At 45.4% G+C, this 17,686-nt stretch overlaps 1 protein-coding gene across 10 annotated transcripts in view; it reads left to right on the top strand.

Moving 5' to 3' along the window:
• MCOLN2 (mucolipin TRP cation channel 2) overlaps window positions 1–17,686 on the top strand; it is a 60,954-nt gene that overhangs the window by 23,660 nt on the left and 19,608 nt on the right. For all 10 annotated transcript variants that reach the window (XM_033431887.2, XM_033431909.2, XM_049708786.1 and 7 more), the window contains 7 exons: window positions 554–707; window positions 7,814–7,898; window positions 8,003–8,099; window positions 9,875–9,974; window positions 14,910–15,022; window positions 16,210–16,359; window positions 17,526–17,627. In XM_033431887.2, the coding sequence (XP_033287778.1) occupies window positions 554–707; window positions 7,814–7,898; window positions 8,003–8,099; window positions 9,875–9,974; window positions 14,910–15,022; window positions 16,210–16,359; window positions 17,526–17,627 (801 nt within the window). The remainder of the gene's footprint in view (window positions 1–553; window positions 708–7,813; window positions 7,899–8,002; window positions 8,100–9,874; window positions 9,975–14,909; window positions 15,023–16,209; window positions 16,360–17,525; window positions 17,628–17,686) is intronic.

The following is a 17,686-nucleotide window of genomic DNA, read 5'->3' on the forward strand; positions in this document are numbered from 1 at the left end:
AAAATGATAACTGGAATAAAGCAGGGGAGGAGACTGGACTGCCTGGTGGTGCCTGTGCACTGGAGATGGATGTTTGCAGTTTTCTTTGGGTGGTAAGGAAAGGCCTCATGGAGGCGGTAATATTTGAGTCAAGGTCTGAAGACGTGAACCTTGCAGATAGATACCTGGGCTTCTAGGCGGAGGGAACAGCAAAGGCCCCAGGCAGGAGTGTGCCTAGAGAGCTCCAGAACTGCCTGGAGGTCAGTGTGGCTTTGGAGGTGGCGGGGTGGAGCCAGTGGCCAGTAGTGGGCTGGGAGTTCAGAGAGATAGGCAGGACCTTGACTTTGGTTCTGTGTAGGTGGGAGCCTCTGGCTGCACTTTAGTTTCGAGTTCTGTGACGCCGTGTGTTTCTGCTCAACCCAAGAAAATTACCTTGTGGTGTTTTACATTGGGGAGTTCTACTGAGGTATATGAGACAAACAATAAAAAATAGCTAAAAGTATATTCCATGTGCTGTAACTTCTGATGAAACTTGTTAAACTCATAAATATCTTTATTTAACTATTTTTAATAGTTTCATCGGCTAAGGAATTTATCTCTGGGGACCCTTGGTTATGGAAAAAATGAAGACAACAGAATTGGATTAAAAGTCTGTAAGCAGCATTACAAGAAAGGGACCATGTTTCCTTCTAATGAGACGCTAAATATTGACAGCGACATAGAAATAGGTAATACAGTGATAATTTCATTATATTTCTTTATCATCTTCTGTGGTAAGAGCAAAAAACACCCTCGTGCGCCGGCAGCCCAAATGAAACAACTTTGCTTTTGTGACGGCTGACCTATCTGAGGCTTTAACGTTTGCCTGCAAAGAGCTTTGGCTCAGGAAACTATGGGTCTGCTGTGACAGGACCAGGAACATTTGTGCATCTCTTTGGTGCAACTCAAGATTTTTGGTTTTGGGGGGTAAATGCACAGGTGTTTCCTGTTTGTTTAATTTTTTCCCTCCGTGAGGGGGGGATTAGGCTTTTTGAAAAAAAATGAGACTGTATTGGTTAAATGAAATAATGTGAGTGAAAATGCTGGGTACTCTTGCTTTTATCATTTGTTAAATATGTTAATGCTCTTCAGAGATGAATTGTGATTAATAACTCATTTTCTCTGTTTGGAGATTGGCAAAAAGTTAACATCTAATCAAGTAGAATTGTTTTGTGACATTCTGTTAAGAATTTAAAAGCATTCCATTTAGAAATGCAAAGTATCTGAACTGAGGCTTGGGAGGTTTTGTCTTTCATTCAACAAACCTTTGGTGTACAGTTATCACGCCTAAAGCACTCCCTGTTTTATGAACTGGGGTTGCAGAGATTAACCAGTCATGGCTCCTCAAGTAGCTAACAGGTCAGAAATCCGGGTCCTAGTAGCAGTGTAAATTTGGAGTGGTTTTATTAAAAAGAGAGCTCCAGAGTTCATTTGACCATATTTCGTATAACCCGATTTTAAGGTGCCTTGGTAATACAATAGAAGAACATCCCTGTGAAGTAAAGGTTCTAATTCATTTCCCACAGGCTACCTGTTTAGAATCTTTTCATGAGTAAATGTGTCCTACCCTCTTGACTCTAAAAGAAACAGCCCATAAGCTAGCACTTGTCAGGGTCCCCAGGTTGCTTCCAGAGACCCATCAGTAGCTTGGTTCTGTGGCCAGCAGCCTTGAAATGTCCCTTATCTTATTGCCCTGCAGGCTCTGCTATCCTGAGGTCTGTGTGGTAGTCAGTCTGCAGGGGCTGATCCAGTTTCACCCTGCATGTTTCTCCTGCGCTGTCAGCTGTGCTCCCCGCTGTGGGCAGTTCCTGTAACTGGGAGTACTGAGAGGTGGAGCTGAAAGCTTGTGCAGTGACCCTCTGCTCCAAATGAGCCATGGCCACTTGTCCCCTTAAAAATGTGAGCCTTAATTGGATGAATCATACGACTATTTTCCAGTGATTCATATGTTGTTTCCCTCAACTGATTTTTCTTGGAAAATTGATTAAAGAAATGTGGCCAAAGTCAGTATCAGTGGCTAGGCGAGACAGAGCAGAAAGCAGGATTTATTCCCTGACCATTGGACAGTGGTGTCCTCGGTCATTTCCTTTCCATCATATGGAATATTTTTAACCAAATGGAGAGAAGTTGACTATTAATTTGACTTTATTTTAAGAGAGACTGTTGAAGCAAGCTAATTATATTTTTTGACTTATTAAATTAAATATAACTTATCAAAGAGAACTTTTTGATGTATCTATTCAAAAGGTGTAAAAAATAATCTTAAAAATGCTTGATACTGGATTTTAGACTTTCTTGTCTTGGACACATTGGAGAAAGCCTGCAGGCGGTATAAATAGGGATTGAGTTTGACTTCACTGGTGTGGCATTATAGTTTAAATAGGTGAATTAGCAGAAGCTGTTCTAGATTACCTATTTATGAATTTTGCGGTATCTTTATGATTAAGAGAAGCATCCTTCAGTGTGCTCAGTGCAGAGATCTGCCTGTGTGCTGCTTTCCTGGTGGGTTATGTTTAGCTGCACGATTGATTGTACAGTTCAAGCTAAGGGTTTCCCCTAATTCATGCTGAGGGCATATCCCTCTGTCCCTGCCTCTAGACCTATAGCTTTACAGTTCAGCTTCATTGGGGGTACTGTAATGAATCCTGTTAAAAAAATTTTTTTTTACAACATTTAGATGGATATCATTCTACTACAGTGTTTCACTTTCTATAATGCAGATTTTGAATTTCTTATCTTCTTTCCACGTATTCTTAGCATGGAACATTATGACCATTTCATCATTTTACCTGTCATTTTAAGAACATATTGAATCCACCCTCCCTTTGTCTCTAAGAGGGTTGTTATTTCATTCGCTGGAGTGTTCTGCCTTGTAAACGAGATTCATTTGAGTGATGAGGCTGCTACTCCAATATCAGTTTGTTCTGTTTGAAGTTTGATGTTTTACTCGGGGCTTTTGCCATTCTTTAAAAAAAAATCTCAGTTCTTAGGTTTTGCTGCCACCAAGTGCTTGGCGGCCTCATTAGCAATGACTGTAGCATGAGATATGGCAGACTCCAGAGAGTTCTGAATGTGTATGTAGCTAAAGTGTAGTTCTCCTATTACAATTACAGAATCTGAATAATCAAATAGACTTTTATAGGCAAATTTTACAGATAGTGTAACATTAACTAACATGTGCTGTCCTATTTCTCTGAATCCATCATCAATTTTTAAAAAACGCACCTGTTTTATAAACATTTGAAAGTGAAAAAACTTAATGTCTTTTTTCATTTTTAAAAAAATTTTTATTGGCGTATAGTTGCTTTACCATATTGTGTTAGTTTATACTGTACAGCGAAGTGAATTCATGTCTTAGAATGAATGAAATACAGGAGAAGAAGACCTAGGACAGTATCTGGCACACAGATTTTTAACATATTCCTCCTTCTTTCAGAATACAGTCATTTGCCCAGATAAGTTTAATTTAAATATTATTTTTTCCTTTTCCTTTACTTTAGAATAAGAATGTTGAAGGTAGAAGGGCCTTAAATAGCCTCAGTTTGGCCTTCACTTTACAGTTGAGGAAACTGATGTTCAGTCAAGCTTGGTGACTAGGCCAAGGTCATGCAGCGATTTAGTGACCGTGGGTCTTTGCTACTCTAAACCCGGTAACATGGGCATCACCCAGGAGCTTGTGAAACATGCAGAATCTCCAGGCCCCCCCAGACCTGCAGAATCCAAATTTGCATCTTAACGAGATCCCTGAATGACATATACGCACATGAAGCTTGGGAAGCGCTGGCTCAGTACTCTGCAGCTGCGGCCTTTGACTTCGCACAGACCTCTCTCTCTTTTACCAGCTTCACACATTTTATACTGTCCATCACCATCGGCCTTCAGTGCCCCCTGTACCAGCTTGGACACCTCTGTCCATCAGTATCACTCCCTTACAGAAGCGGTTCAGGCACTTGCCTCTCCCTTCTTTCTCACCTGGATCCTGCCAGCCGTCACCAGGGTCTTCTGTGGCCGAGCCCCGGTGCCCCAGCTGCTGATACCTCCTGGAGAAACGGGCCAGAGCAGAACACGCTCACACTGCCACACATCTGCAAACCTCCGCACACAGCACCTCCAGCAGGCTTCCCGTCAGCCCGGTGCTGCAGAGGCCAGGCCGCGGCCAAAGGCCTCCCACAGCACCAGGGCCCACCCCTTTCAGCTCTGCGAAGTCGCCTCGCTCTTTCTGCACTCAGATTCGCATCTCTGAGCTCCGTTCCTCCCTGAGTTCCAGACTCCTCCTCCATTCAGCCGGCTGCTTGACAAACCACTTGACAACCCCCGCTGTGACTCTAATAGGGATTTCAAACCTGCTGTGTCCAAAACAGAACATCTCAAGCCTCCTCCACCCCCCACCCCTGGCTCAACCTGTTTCTTTCTACTCTTGCCCATCTCGGAAAACGAAACCAACATTTTCACATCATGCCATCATATTCCCAGTTGCTCAAGCCCCAAACTTGAATGTGTTGGTTTCTCCATTTCCATTGCCACGTCTGTAGTCCAAGCCGCTGCCACTCTTGCTTGGACTGGTCTCCACCCCCTGCCCTGCCCCTCAGCAACCAGAATGATATTTTTTTAAAAATTGGCTAAATTGGGACATCTCATTCCCTGGGCTAAAAACCACGAGTGGCTTCCCATCTTTTTAGAATAAAACCCACAAGTCTCTGTAGGACCGGCCACCCGCCTGTCTCTCCAAGCCCCCGCTTCCCTGGTTCTGCCTCCTTGCTGTTTGTTGAACAAGTCAGGCTCTTTCTTGCCTGGGACTTAGTGCTTACTTTTGTCCTGCCCGGAGCGCTCCCCCTGGATCTGTGCTCAGCTGGGTCTCCTTCCTCCCTCAGGTGTCGGTTTAAACAGCCCCAGTGCCTCAGAGCCCTTCCCAACAGTTCTCCTCAGGTAGGGCCTCCCCACCCTCCATCACTTCACTGTGTCTTGGCAGTACTGTGCACACCGTGAAATTGTCCTGTGTATATTTTTTCACTCTTGGTTTATCTCCCCCACTACAGTGTGAGCTCCATACAGACCTCGTTCTGTCTCGTTCATCGCTCTACCTTCAGTGCCTGGCACAATGCCTGGCCCCTGAAAGCTTTCAGTAAATATTTACTGAATAAGTGAATGAGTCAGGTAGGGAGCCTGGGCCTTTTGAGTTTCCGAAATAGGTGCTCAGAGGTCAGCCTCATCAATGTACTGGTGAAGAGCTCAGGCTCTGGAACTGAGCACATGTGGATTTAAATTCTGGTTGGTTAGGGGCTTCTTCCTGGTGGCACAGTGGTTGAGAGTCCGCCTGCTAATGCAGGGGACATGGGTTCGTGCCCCGGTCCGGGAAGATCCCACATGCTGCGGAGCAGCTAGGCCTGTGAGCCATGGCCGCTGAGCCTGCGTGTCCGGAGCCTGTGCTCTGCAACGGGAGAGGCCACAACAGTGAGAGGCCCGCGTACTGCAAAAAAAAAAAAAAAAAAAAAAAATTCTGGTTGGCCACCAGCTAGGTGTGTGACCTTGAGGAAGTTTCTTGGCCTCTCTGTGCCTCGGTTTGTCCATCTGTAAAATGGCAACAATAGTGTATGTCTCACAAGGTTGCTTCGGGGGGTTAAACAGGATGATGCATTAAATGAGAGAACCTATAAAGCCCCGAGCACAGTGCCTGGCAGAGAGTAAGTCCCTGTATGTTTTTGCTATCTGTATCATTCTATCTTTAGTTTCCTATAAAAAAAGCTTCTTTTGATCAACTGCCCTCACTGTATCAATCAAGGCCCAGTCAGGAAAACCAACATTGAATTGTTTCTTGATACTCATGGTCCATTTGCCAAACACAGGGAGGCACCCCCTCTGACACCTGCCTTTCTTAAACATTGTGGCTGTTGAGCTGTCCATTCAGCTCCGTGTCCTTGTTTTTGGCCCAGGATACCTGATTGTCATAAAATATAAGTGTGTCCTCCATATTTTGAGTGTCCTATATACTAGGCAATGGGTGTTCAACGGCCACAGCAGTCGTGCCCTTGCTCTCAAGCACCTTATCTTCTAGTTGAGGAGATAGATAAGCAAATAAAGAGTCAAATTGTGAGAGAAGATTCTCAGAGAACAAGCCATAGGGCCTACCCGGGTTCTCAAGCACCTACTGAGTGTCAGGCACTGCAGGAGGCCCTGACTTTTCCATTCTTGAGGCAGCACAAAGGGGGCAGCAGCAGCCCAGGTGAGAGTCAGCCAGGCTGGTTCACACCACTTCTGGCATCAGGGCTGAGTGACCTTGAAGGGCGTTGACCATGAAAGGTGTTCATTGTCTCCAGACCGCCTCGGTTTCCTGCCAAAGTGTTAGGCTACACAATAATGAGACTAATTTTTATGTGCGGCTCTTGGAATCATTCTTTTATAGTTTACAGCTCATAATTTATTTTTATTTGAGTACAATCTAAGTTCCTTTCTTTCTCTTATTTTTTTTTTTTTGGAAAAGTATCGGACTAAACAGAAAAGTTGCCAACTAGCACAAAGATGTCCTTGTATGGCTTTCGTCTAACTTTCCCAAATGCTAACATTTTACCACATTTGCTTTATCATTCTTCCTACATAAAAAAATTTCTCCTGAAATCTATGAGACGAAGGTGCAGACACAAGGCCCCTACCTCTAAATACTTGTGTGCATCTCCCCAAACAAGAACGTGCTCCTCATAACCACCGAACAGTGCTCAAAAGCATGAGTTAACGTGGATGTGATACAATAATCTACAGACCCTATTCATATTTCATCAACTGCCCTAACATTATCTACAGCAAAAGCCATGCCTAACCTGCCTGGTCCAGGATCACATATTGCATTTAGTTGTCATGTATCTTTAGTCTCCTATAATCTGGAGAAAAATTGAGTTCTTGGCTTTTTTTTTTTTTTAAATGACCTTGACATTTTTAAAGAGTAGAATGTCCCTCCCTTGAGTTTTCCTGTTTTTTGTTGTACGCGGGCCTCTCACTGTTGAGGCCCCTCCCGTTGCGGAGCACCAGCTCCGGCGCAGGCTCCGGACGCGCAGGCTCAGCGGCCATGGCCCACGCGCCCAGCCGCTCCGCGGCATGTGGGATCTTCCCGGACCGGGGCACGAACCCGCGTCCCCTGCATCGGCAGGCGGACTCCCAACCACCGCCCCACCAGGGAAGCCCTGTTTTTTTTTTTTTTTTAATTAATTAATTTATTTTTGGCTGTGCTGGGTCTTCGTTGCTGCACGTGGGCTTTCTCTAGTTGGCGGCGAGCGGGGGCCACTCTTCGTTGCGGTGCGCGGGCTTCTCATTGCCGTGGCTTCTCTTTTCTGCGGAGCACGGGCTCTAGGAATGCGGGCTTCAGTAGTTGTGGTGCACAGGCTTAGTTGCTCCATGGCATGTGGGATCTTCCCAGACCAGGGGTCGAACCCGTGTCACCTATATTGGCAGGCGGATTCTTAACCACTGCTCCACCAGGGAAGCCCCTAGTTTTCCTGTTTCTTTGTGCCTAGATTGAGGTTACGCATTTGGGGCAGAAATACCACACAAATGGTACGTTATTTCAGGAGGCACATGATGTCTCTTTATCTCAATCCTGGTGATGTTAACTTTGATCACGTGGCTAGGGTGGGATCTGCCAGGTTCCCCACTGTAAAGTTACTGGTCTCCCTGTTGTGATTAATAAGTATTCTGTGGAGAGATGCTTTGGAACTTGTTGAGTCCTCTGCTCTCATCACACTTCGGCCCACTGGTTTTAGCATCTGATTCTTGCCTGACAGTCACTGTGGTTTTTTCATGGCCCTAGACTGCATTCACCTAGACCTCCAGACCCTCTCCAAGAACCCTCAGGACTGGAAGAACTCATCATTCTTCAGACTGGCATTTTATCGGTAAATATGCTTTCGAGTCTCATTACCCAGGAGACGCAGATGGGGAAAGGAGAGTAGGGGAGGAAGACTGTGGCAATTTATACCTTGTAATATTTTCTATTCAGCCTCTTGCAAGTTGAAATCTCCTTTCATCTCAAAGGCATTGACCTGCAGACGATTCATTCCCGAGAGCTACCAGACTGTTACATCTTTCAGAATACGGCAAGTGTCTATTTTACTAAGCCATTTTATCATTTTTCTCTACTCCTTTTGTAGGTGCAGAGTGCAAAGCACCTCCGCCTATAGATGTGTTTGATGCAGTTGTGTTTAAAACAGTTTTAATGCCACTTTATAGCATCGTTGGTCCAGAGGCCGTGACTTCTAAAAATGATACAAGGCCATTCCAACTTTTTAAAACTAGATTTTGGGGTTGAGAAGAGTTTTCAAAGTGGACTTTGACTTCCTACTCTCCGAATACATTTTTAAAAATAGCTTATGACCTGTGTTTTAAGTGCCTATAATGTTTTTCCCACCTTCGAAGGAAGGTCTTTGCAAATGTTGTAGCAAATGTTTTCAAACCTCAAGGCAGAAAGTGCCCCCTTGGTCTGAAGGCTAATCTGCAAAGGATCAATTGCTGCAGCTTTTATTTTGGGAGGGGCAGGCATGTGCCATGGACTTCCTTCCTCCCTCCCTCCTTCCCTTCCTCCCTTCCTCCCTTCCTCCCTTCCTTCCTTCCTTCCTTCCTTCCTTCCTTCCTCCCTCCCTCCCTTCCTTCCTTCCTCCCTCCCTCCCTCCCTCCCTCCCTTACTCCCTTCTTCTCTCCCTCCCTTCCTTCTTTCATGTTTCTTGATGGGCAGAACTGAATGCTCAGTTGGACGTTATATGTAGCTGTTGTTTTAGCAATTCAGAAGCATGCTTCATTCAACAACAATCGCTGAATGCTCAATGAGTCCCTACGAGGCAGCAGGCAAGTTGCCATGCTCTAGAGGTACCATGGCCCTCAGGAAGCTTACAGCCTAGTGGAAGAGATAGAAAAACAAGTCAACAAAAAAATGAATTATAAATTGTGATATGTAGTAAGGAAGAATGTCTCCCCCAGAGAGTAGCATGATTAATCTCCCTGGGGTGACCCACACATTACAAAACGCATTATGAAATCCAAGGCAAGGCAAAGCTTGGAGAGCTGAACGTGTATGCGATCTATGATTAAACCCACAGGTGCCTGAACATCTTTGAGCACAAGCCACGTGCACATTACACATTCTCAGTGTAATCTAAGAATATCGTTATGACCAAACCAGAGATTCGAGAATTAAGCTATACAGACCTCATTTCTATACCTATGAGCTAGGACCAAACTTCACTAGCCCTGGCATTCAAGGCCTCATTTTCCCCCAGGAAAGCCCCTAAAATACGCTGCATATTTCACTTATAAACTTTAAATGCTTGAAACATAATGTGGAAGATTGAGGGCATTTGGAAATCTTAAATTCAACCCATAACCCTGGAGCAATCTTTGCCACTTCTGAAAGCACATGTAGCACTTCTCAAAACATATATATAGCGTTTGAAGCAAATAGAAAAATAATTTCTAGCCTAGTGAAAATCTAGAGTTTCATACCCAAAGGACTAAATTAAGGCAAATGCTTGTAAATTCCATTCAGTGTGATAAATGAGGTCTTTGTGTTCTCTTGTCAAAAATTGGTGGTGAATTCTCATGTTTGTTCTTTGGACTGGTTGGCTGTTTTGCTTTAGAATTTGTCTGAATCCGAATGTGCTTTTAGTAGAATTTCATGTATTCCCCCTTTGGACCACATTTTTTCATTAATAATAGGAAGTTGTGGAGGAATCATGGGATGAGGACATTTTCATCAGTCTAACTCTCTTTGGATCGGCACGCTATCAGGATGCCATTGATATTTTAAGCAGAGCAGAATTGATCTAACCAGTCATACTTTCTGCTGGGCCGTAACCTCTTCCTCAATTTGTGTCTCCAGATTATCTTTGACAATAAAGCTCACAGTGGCAAAATCAAAATCTACTTTGACAGTGACGCTAACATCGAGGAATGTAAAGACTTGAACATCTCCGGATCTAGTAAGTATGTTATATGCTTGCCCATGGTGGATTATGGAAGATTTTTATCACTTCATTTTAGGATTTGGGGTATATAAATGGTTTATTTGGATGATGATAAGAATAAAGGGCTCCAAAAAACCACATTTTGAGCATTCGCTTCTGTTAAGCATACCCCGAAGCTTTGCATTTTTGTTCAGTTCAGCAAATGTTGATTACAGACCTTGTAGGAGAGGTCGTGTGGCCCAGCGGTTAAGAGCAGTTTCTGGAGCCAGACTACCTGGGTTCGAGTTTTGGTTCTGTTTCCTGTACCTGTGATCTTGGACACATTGCTTAACCTCCCTGTCTCAGGGTCCTTCTCCGCAAAATGAAGGTAATAATAGTACTTACCTTCCAGCATGTCGAGTATTAAATGAGTATGTAAAGCAGAGCACTGAGAACAACAGTTGGCACACAGTATTCGTAGGCGCTCTGGAAAAGAAAGAAAACGCCTTCGTGAGGGGCACTGGCATGCTTATAAAATCTCTAGCGTGTCCTGACTAGGAGTAAGTGGTGGAGGCACAGAAGATATGAGCATCAAGAAAGCAAAGGTTCGTTTTGACGGGGACAGAATGAGACATAGAATCCAGCAATGCTTCTTGGAGAAGGTATGATTTGATCTGAGCCTGTGACAGTGGAGTGGGATCAAGGCCTTCAGAGCCCAGAGAGCAGCCTGGACAAACCTGGGTCATTTACTCAGTCATTACTCAGGAAATACCTCCTGATCCACAGACTAAAGTGGGCTCCTCAGACCCCATTCTCACTGCGGGGGTTGGGATGATGTTAATGATGGGTGATCAGTATTCTTTCATTTACAAGTTTTGTTTCATTTACAAGTTTTGTTTAACTGAACCTGCCTTTGACCAGATTATCAGAACAAAATAAAATGTAAAATACCTGGGATTCCTAACTATTTTATATTAGTTTTAAATTAGACTCAATTTGTGGCCTGTTGCTTTTCGGTTGCCTAATATGTCCTGATGATTTTGAAGTTTTGGCTTCTGTCTGTTTTTTTTTTTTTTTTTTTTTTTTTTTTGGTACGCGGGCCTCTCACTGTTGTGGCCTCTCCCACTGCGGAGCACAGGCTCCGGATGCGCAGGCTCAGCGGCCATGGCTCACGGGCCCAGCTGCTCCGCGGCATGTGGGATTTTCCCTGACCGGGGCACGAACCTGTGTCCCCTGCATCGGCAGGCGGACTCTCAACCACTGCACCACCAGGGAAGCCCCCTGAAGTTTTGTCTCTTTAGTCCCATTAGCTGACTCCAGCCTCTCATCAGAGTACACAGTTTTAGTTTCTGTTTAAAAGTGGCTATTCTTCCAAAGCAGACACACTCTCCCCAGCAGAAACGCGCAAGTCAGACACGTGTCTTCCAAGTCCGAGTGTAGGCTGCAGCCATTTTATGTGATAAAAGCTAACCCTTGTCAAATAGGAAATGTGGTTTGGTATAGTCGTTTGACCAAATAAGTTAGTCAGTCAAACACGTTTGCCAGGACAAGGTTTCCTTCCTCTCCACGGGCGTCCTTATAATATTGGGGAGCTGGCCTCGCCTTTGCTCAGAAGAGAGGCGCTCTGGCTCCCTCCTGTGGCCAGTGAGGAGAAACACAGTCTCACAGCTAGAAGCACTGACATTTATATATGCTTCTCCCAGGGCTGCGCCATCACTAGGAGAGCACAAATTTAAGATGATGGGACAAGTCTTAAAAAGCTGAAGTTTGGAAACCAGCTTAGGAAATGGATTTTTTTTTTCTTGTATAGGAAGCTGTCTGATGGATTGATTGCCCTGGCTCTGGGGAAGTAGAACAAAGGCAAGGGTGACAGCTGGTGGGATCCTTGTGCTATTTGCAAAACGTTCTGAGGTTCATTCACATCCATGTGCTTACCTTGAAGCTTCTCTCTCCTTCTTGTCATTACCTATGTTACCTCAAGCTGAAATATAAGGGAGTGCGCATTTTTACATACAAACTTGAAGTTGCCTTTTCTGACTTCTAATACCCATGCCCAGTGTGCCACTAATCTTCACATTAACTTGATTTTATAAATGTAGCCATTTGGGCATGGGAGCTGGAGGAGTTAGGTACTGATGGACAGGACTCCCCACTGATGGGTGATGTAAATGTATGTCCCAGGGAAATGGGGTTTAGTAAGTGTGGGAAGCCCTGGTTAGGGTCACACAGGCGGCAGTGGTGGTGTGTGTGGGACTTAGGCCCCTGGAAGGACTGGGTGGGGTAGGATTTTCTTAACCACATTTCCAGAGGCATCTCTCTGGACTAGTGTTATACAAACCCAGGTTTAGGAACTGTTCCTGTGAGAATAACATAATTTCAGTAGAAGAAGAAAGCAATTATGATGTTTATAAGATACTTTTTGTAGCCACATCAAACTAGTCTTCTCAATAAATCAAATTGAAACAATACAATACTGATTTCTCTGTTAGGAGGGACGGTTTATCTTCCTAGTTCTGGGCCTCAGTTTTCCCATCTGTAAATAAGGCCCAATTCAAGTAATCTTAGAAATTTAGTTCTAGTTATAGGTCAGAAAGGAAGGTACTCGAGGCTGTTCTTGCATTTTTTTAAGATTGCGGTCCCATCTTCCCAAGAACTGCCCCTCTTCCCTCTGCCTCATTCCATGGCTCCTCCCCCCCAAAATGGTCTTGGGTTTTGGTCAGGTTGTTTTCTTATCTACCCATTAGATGGTATCTCCAGATAACTTAAACTTGTGAAGGATAAAATGGCCAAAGGTGGAGGTAAGTGCTCCGTACGAGGCACTGAGAAGCACTCAACAGGGATTGTTTGACCTGATTTCCTGACAGCGCGTGAAGCTGGTACAGCTATGCTCCCCTTTGGTACCCGAGGCATCTGAAGCTTAGCAAGGCTAAATAACTCGCTCAGTGAATTACATTTACTTGCTGGTCATGTTCCTAACCCACTTAGGGTTAGGATGAGCTGCCCTCAGACACCCGTGCCGCTGTTATTTCTAAATCCGTGGACACACTCCCATCTTTCTCTTAAATGCCTTCTCTGCGGAGGTGTCGCTGTGGAACACCCTGACTTTAGACTCTCCTGAAGGTTGCCTGTCCCCAGCGCTGCTTCCTTCTCCCCTGGCCTTTCGCCATCTGGTTCCTGAGTGCATCTCCTCTCCTAATTCCCAAACATTGCCACCCCCGCCTTCCCATCCTTCCTAGTGTGCATTCTGCTGTGTCATCTCTCTGAGTGGCTGTGTCCACACCCATGGTTTCAGCTGCCACCAAGTTGTCCGCTCTTGTCATGAATGTCCAGACTGAGCTCAGTTGACCCCAGACAGAAAGGAGTCATTCTTGGTCAGTCCTTCCTTACTCCCTAAGTCCCATTAAAGACCAGGTTGAGTCTCCCTTCTTCATCTTTCGCCACTTTGTGCCTCATCTTTGTGTGCCGTCTCTGCCTCTAACTTCGCTCAGACCTTCACGAGTTCTGACTTAGATTATTCAGTGGTCTTCCTGTGCTCTGCTGGGGTCTCTGCACTTACCTGTAAGCGTACTGAAGCATTATGGGGACACACATAAGCACAGGCACTGTCATGCTGAATAAAACACACCCGGTCCCTGCCTCCCAGAGCCAATCATGTCCGGGAGAAGATGGACATTGAATGATATGATAACCCCTGAGTTTGCTGTTCTTGTGTGCATGGGGCTGCTCCAAGTGCTTTCATGTGTGAACTTATTTAACCCTCACGACAGCCCTATAATAATTCTTTTCATTCTACCCATTTTTTGGATGAGGAAACTAAGGCAACTTCCCCAAGGCTCCACAGCTTCTGAGTGCAGGCTGGAGATTCAGACCCAGGTCTCAGGCTCCAGAGACTGTGTCCTTTTTCATTTCACACTGTCTCTGTGCTCCTTGCTGTGCTGTCTTTGAAAACACAACTATAAGTTCAGTGACCATCAAGCAGAGGGGAGTAAATGGAGATGTAGGTGTGTACACTTATGGACAGGGCTACGATAGGGTATTGGGGGAGGGCTGATGGGGATGGGAATTTAGAGAATTGTCCTGTGCTGTTCTGGGGAGGAAGATACTCAGTCTGAAACCCAAGGCTGAATAATCTCCATGTGTGATGGGGAGGGGTGCTGTTCCAGGCAGAGGGATCAGCATGTGCAAAGTCCCTGAGGCAAGAAAGAGAGAGAGGAGAGAGGGAGGGAGAGAGCTCCAGCGCCTGGCAGGAGCAGGGAAGGAGGAAGAGAGTGGCCTCAGGGTGGGGAAGCTGGGGGCCGGGAGAAAGCAGCAGGCGGCAGCTGATGAGACCACAGCGGGTGAGCAGGGGCCGGGCAGGGGAGAGCCGTGGTTGGGATTTGGGACAATACCATGAAGTCTGAGAGAAGCGAAGGTTACAGTTTCATCTTCCAGTACCTTCCCTGTGTTACTGTGTTCCAAGGCAAAAATCTGATTACTACTCTCCTTACTTTCACTCTGAGAAGTGATTTTTCCCATATGCAGAAAAAGCGTACTGAATTGGCACTCTTTGCTGGGAAAGTACAGAGTAAGGTTGAGAAGCAGAAATGGGGATTCTGAGTGGTGGGACTTTAAAACGTGTGTTCCCCCATTAATGGAGAACTTGATGTTTGTTTTTATGTGAAAGAACTCAGAGTATGTCAGTAGTTTTGCCTCTTTTGAACGGAGCCCAAATGGACCACCTCCTACTGAATTCCACTCTATAGTAAATATTTATGAATACACTTTAGTACATCTCGTAAGAATTTATATGTTTTTAAATGTATACCTCGACATCAGGGAATGATTACCTTGTTTGTGAACCTCTGAATGAGTGCAGTGTGATTTGTTTCTGATGCCTTTATCATTTGATCTTATTTTCCAGCTGCCATCTTGTTTGTAAATTATTCCCAAGTAAGGTGTGTTTGACATTTGAATTCTGTTTTCGTTTCCCAGTTCAGAAAAATACTCAGTATGTCCTGGTGTTCGATGCATTTGTCATCGTGATTTGCTTGGCATCTCTTATTCTGTGCACAAGATCCATTGTTCTGGGTCTAAGGTTACGAAAGGTAAGTGTGTGTCGGAATTTCCTCCCTCCCTTCCTGACCTCCCCCTGCAGTTTGTCCAAACAGTGGGGCCTTGACATTGGGTCATCCTGCCCTTTCTGGGGCCCTTGACTGAACTGGATTCCTTTGAGTGACTGTCCCGCTACGAGGCATTATCAACCTGGGGTGTAGAGAGTGAGTCAAAGCTCCCGGCATGTCAGGTGGAATCAGACGATCATACTGCTTAAGCCTGAGCTAATAAGCACAGATGCACAGTGGTGAATGGTCAAGCTTTTGAATGCTTCCAGAATAAATGAGACCCTTTTAAATTCAGGAGTGATCTTAAGAACAGAGTAATAACATGGGTGGGTTTCATCTTTTGTCTTCAAATCAGAGTTCATTCTGACAGGGAGGCATGGTAAATGGGTTCTAATGAAGCATAAAAGACTTTATTCTATTATTTAAACTAGTTTAAAAATTCTTCCCTGAGTTTCATTTTACCTTTTTACCCTTTAGGGCTCTTGTGAATGTCTACTCTAGCTCACCACAAATCTTATTCTGGTGTGTGGCATGTACGTAAATACAGACCGGGGTCAGTGGACATAGGAAGTCATCAGAGCACCATATGTAGAGGAAAGCCCTATTTTTCCAGGGCTTGGCCTGTGTCGATTTGTTTTGTAAATATCCACTTCTCTTAGCCACCCTCCCGCACCCCACAAGCCGCTTGACATTCTGAATCCAAAGCCAGGGTCTGGGTTCTGCCGATGCGAGGGTGGCCCATTGGGAGCACACGCTCGGGGGCCGGACCGCCTACACTCAAGTCCTGGCTTGGCCGCCCCATGTCTCAGTTGCCTCCTCTGGAAAGAAGTGTCCATGGTGCCTAGTTTGTAGGGTTGTCGCCTGGTTGAATGCGTTGAAAATATGTAAAGTGTTTGGAATGTTCTCTGTGTTAGCTATTTCAACAAGAGTCTGTTGGAGTGAGAGCACAGCATTGCGTGTTTGAGTCACTTAGTTAACTGGCATGCTCACCTCTAGCCGGGTGGATGGTGGAGGAAGGTGGGGGCTGTAATCTCCACCCTCCAAGTGAGGATCCATCGCACTGGAAAAGGCAATGCCGTGTCTTTAGACAGGCGAGAGCACTGTTTCGCGCTTTTCTCCTTCCGGAGGGCAGTGTGGTTTGTAAGAAATGCTTTTTAAAATGTTTGCCGCAGAGATTCTTAAATTTCTTCCTGGAGAAGTACAAGCGATGTGTGTGTAACGCCGACCAATGGGAGTTCATCAACAGATGGTATATCCTGGTGATTGTCAGCGACCTAATGTCGATAATCGGATCCATATTAAAAATGGAAATTAAAGCCAAGGTAAGCGGCAGCCCATGGTAAACCTTCTTTCTGTTCTTCTGGATGGTCTCAAATACGGTAAGATATGCAGTGCCTCCTCTGACTTGGTTTCTCATGAAGGGAAAATGAAGAAGCGGATGTTCTGTGGAAGGTGATACTCCTGTGAATAGCCTCTAGGAAACTTGACAGCATCTTCAGAATAGGAACTGAAGTTGGAGAAGACTGGTGGTTTGGGCGGGCTTTGTTTTTGTTTAAGTTGCAAAAGCAGCAGCTGGCCCCTGAACCCATCGCGTCAAGAGCCGAGGTGCCCATCCATGAGTGATGGGGGCTCTGCTGGGTGGCGCAAGGGCAGGAATACTTGAGTGCCTCTAGGCGCCTGGCTCTTTGGGTAACTTAGTCGATGTAGTCTCCTGAGTCTTGACTTCTCTCCTCCGTGCTCTGCCGTCAGCCAGCAAATCTTACCAGCTTTCCCTCCTGACCTCGAGGTACCTCCGTCTTGTCCAGCCTGACTGCTTCGGCTTCCTTCAGGCCGTCTTCCTCTCTGACCTCGATCGCTGCAGCTGCCTCATTGCCTTCCCTTCCCGCCCTCGCTCTCCCTGACCCTTCAGTGCCGCCCCTCTGGCCCGTCTTGCGAGCTCTCAGCACTGGGCCCTGTTCAGCCTCTCTCCGTTTGCTTGCAAGACTCCCCTAGCCTGTCCTCCAGGCCCAGCACTGCTCAGGGGTCACGCCCTCAGGAAGCCCTCCATGACAAGCCCGGCATTGTGTCACTGCACACAGCGTATTGTATTAGAATTACGCTTGTGTGTGCGTCTCCTCAGTTAGAGTCCTTGAGAGCAGGAACTGTTGGCAAATCACGCTGGAGCGTTCTTTCAAAGGTAGCTGAAAGGTATTGTTTGATATTTAACAGACACCATTAGTTTATGTGCTTTAGTGCCTAGGTCAGTGGTAAATGCAATTTCTATTTCAGGATACTATTTGACTAAGAATTCAGTTCAACCAATCTTAATACTAAAAGGAAATGAGGAACACATTTGGAATTTGTGCTCTGTATTATTTCCTTCTTCAGTGTGAAAACTCTCAGAATCACTGTAGAGAGGCAGGCGGTCCCTTCTTGTCCGTTTAAAGCGAGATTCATAAGCTGAGTGGAGTAGAATATTTTACTCATGCCTGTTTTTTTCATTCCCTAGAATCTCACAAATTACGATCTGTGCAGCATTTTGCTTGGAACATCTACGCTCTTTGTCTGGGTTGGCGTCATCAGATACTTGGGTTACTTCCAAGCATATAATGTAAGGATGTGGCTGTTGGGTAGCACCACTGGGGCTGAGGTCCATTTCTTTGGGCTCTA

Source organism: Orcinus orca, chromosome 1 (genome assembly GCF_937001465.1).
Source record: "Orcinus orca chromosome 1, mOrcOrc1.1, whole genome shotgun sequence".
NCBI lineage: Eukaryota > Metazoa > Chordata > Mammalia > Artiodactyla > Delphinidae > Orcinus > Orcinus orca.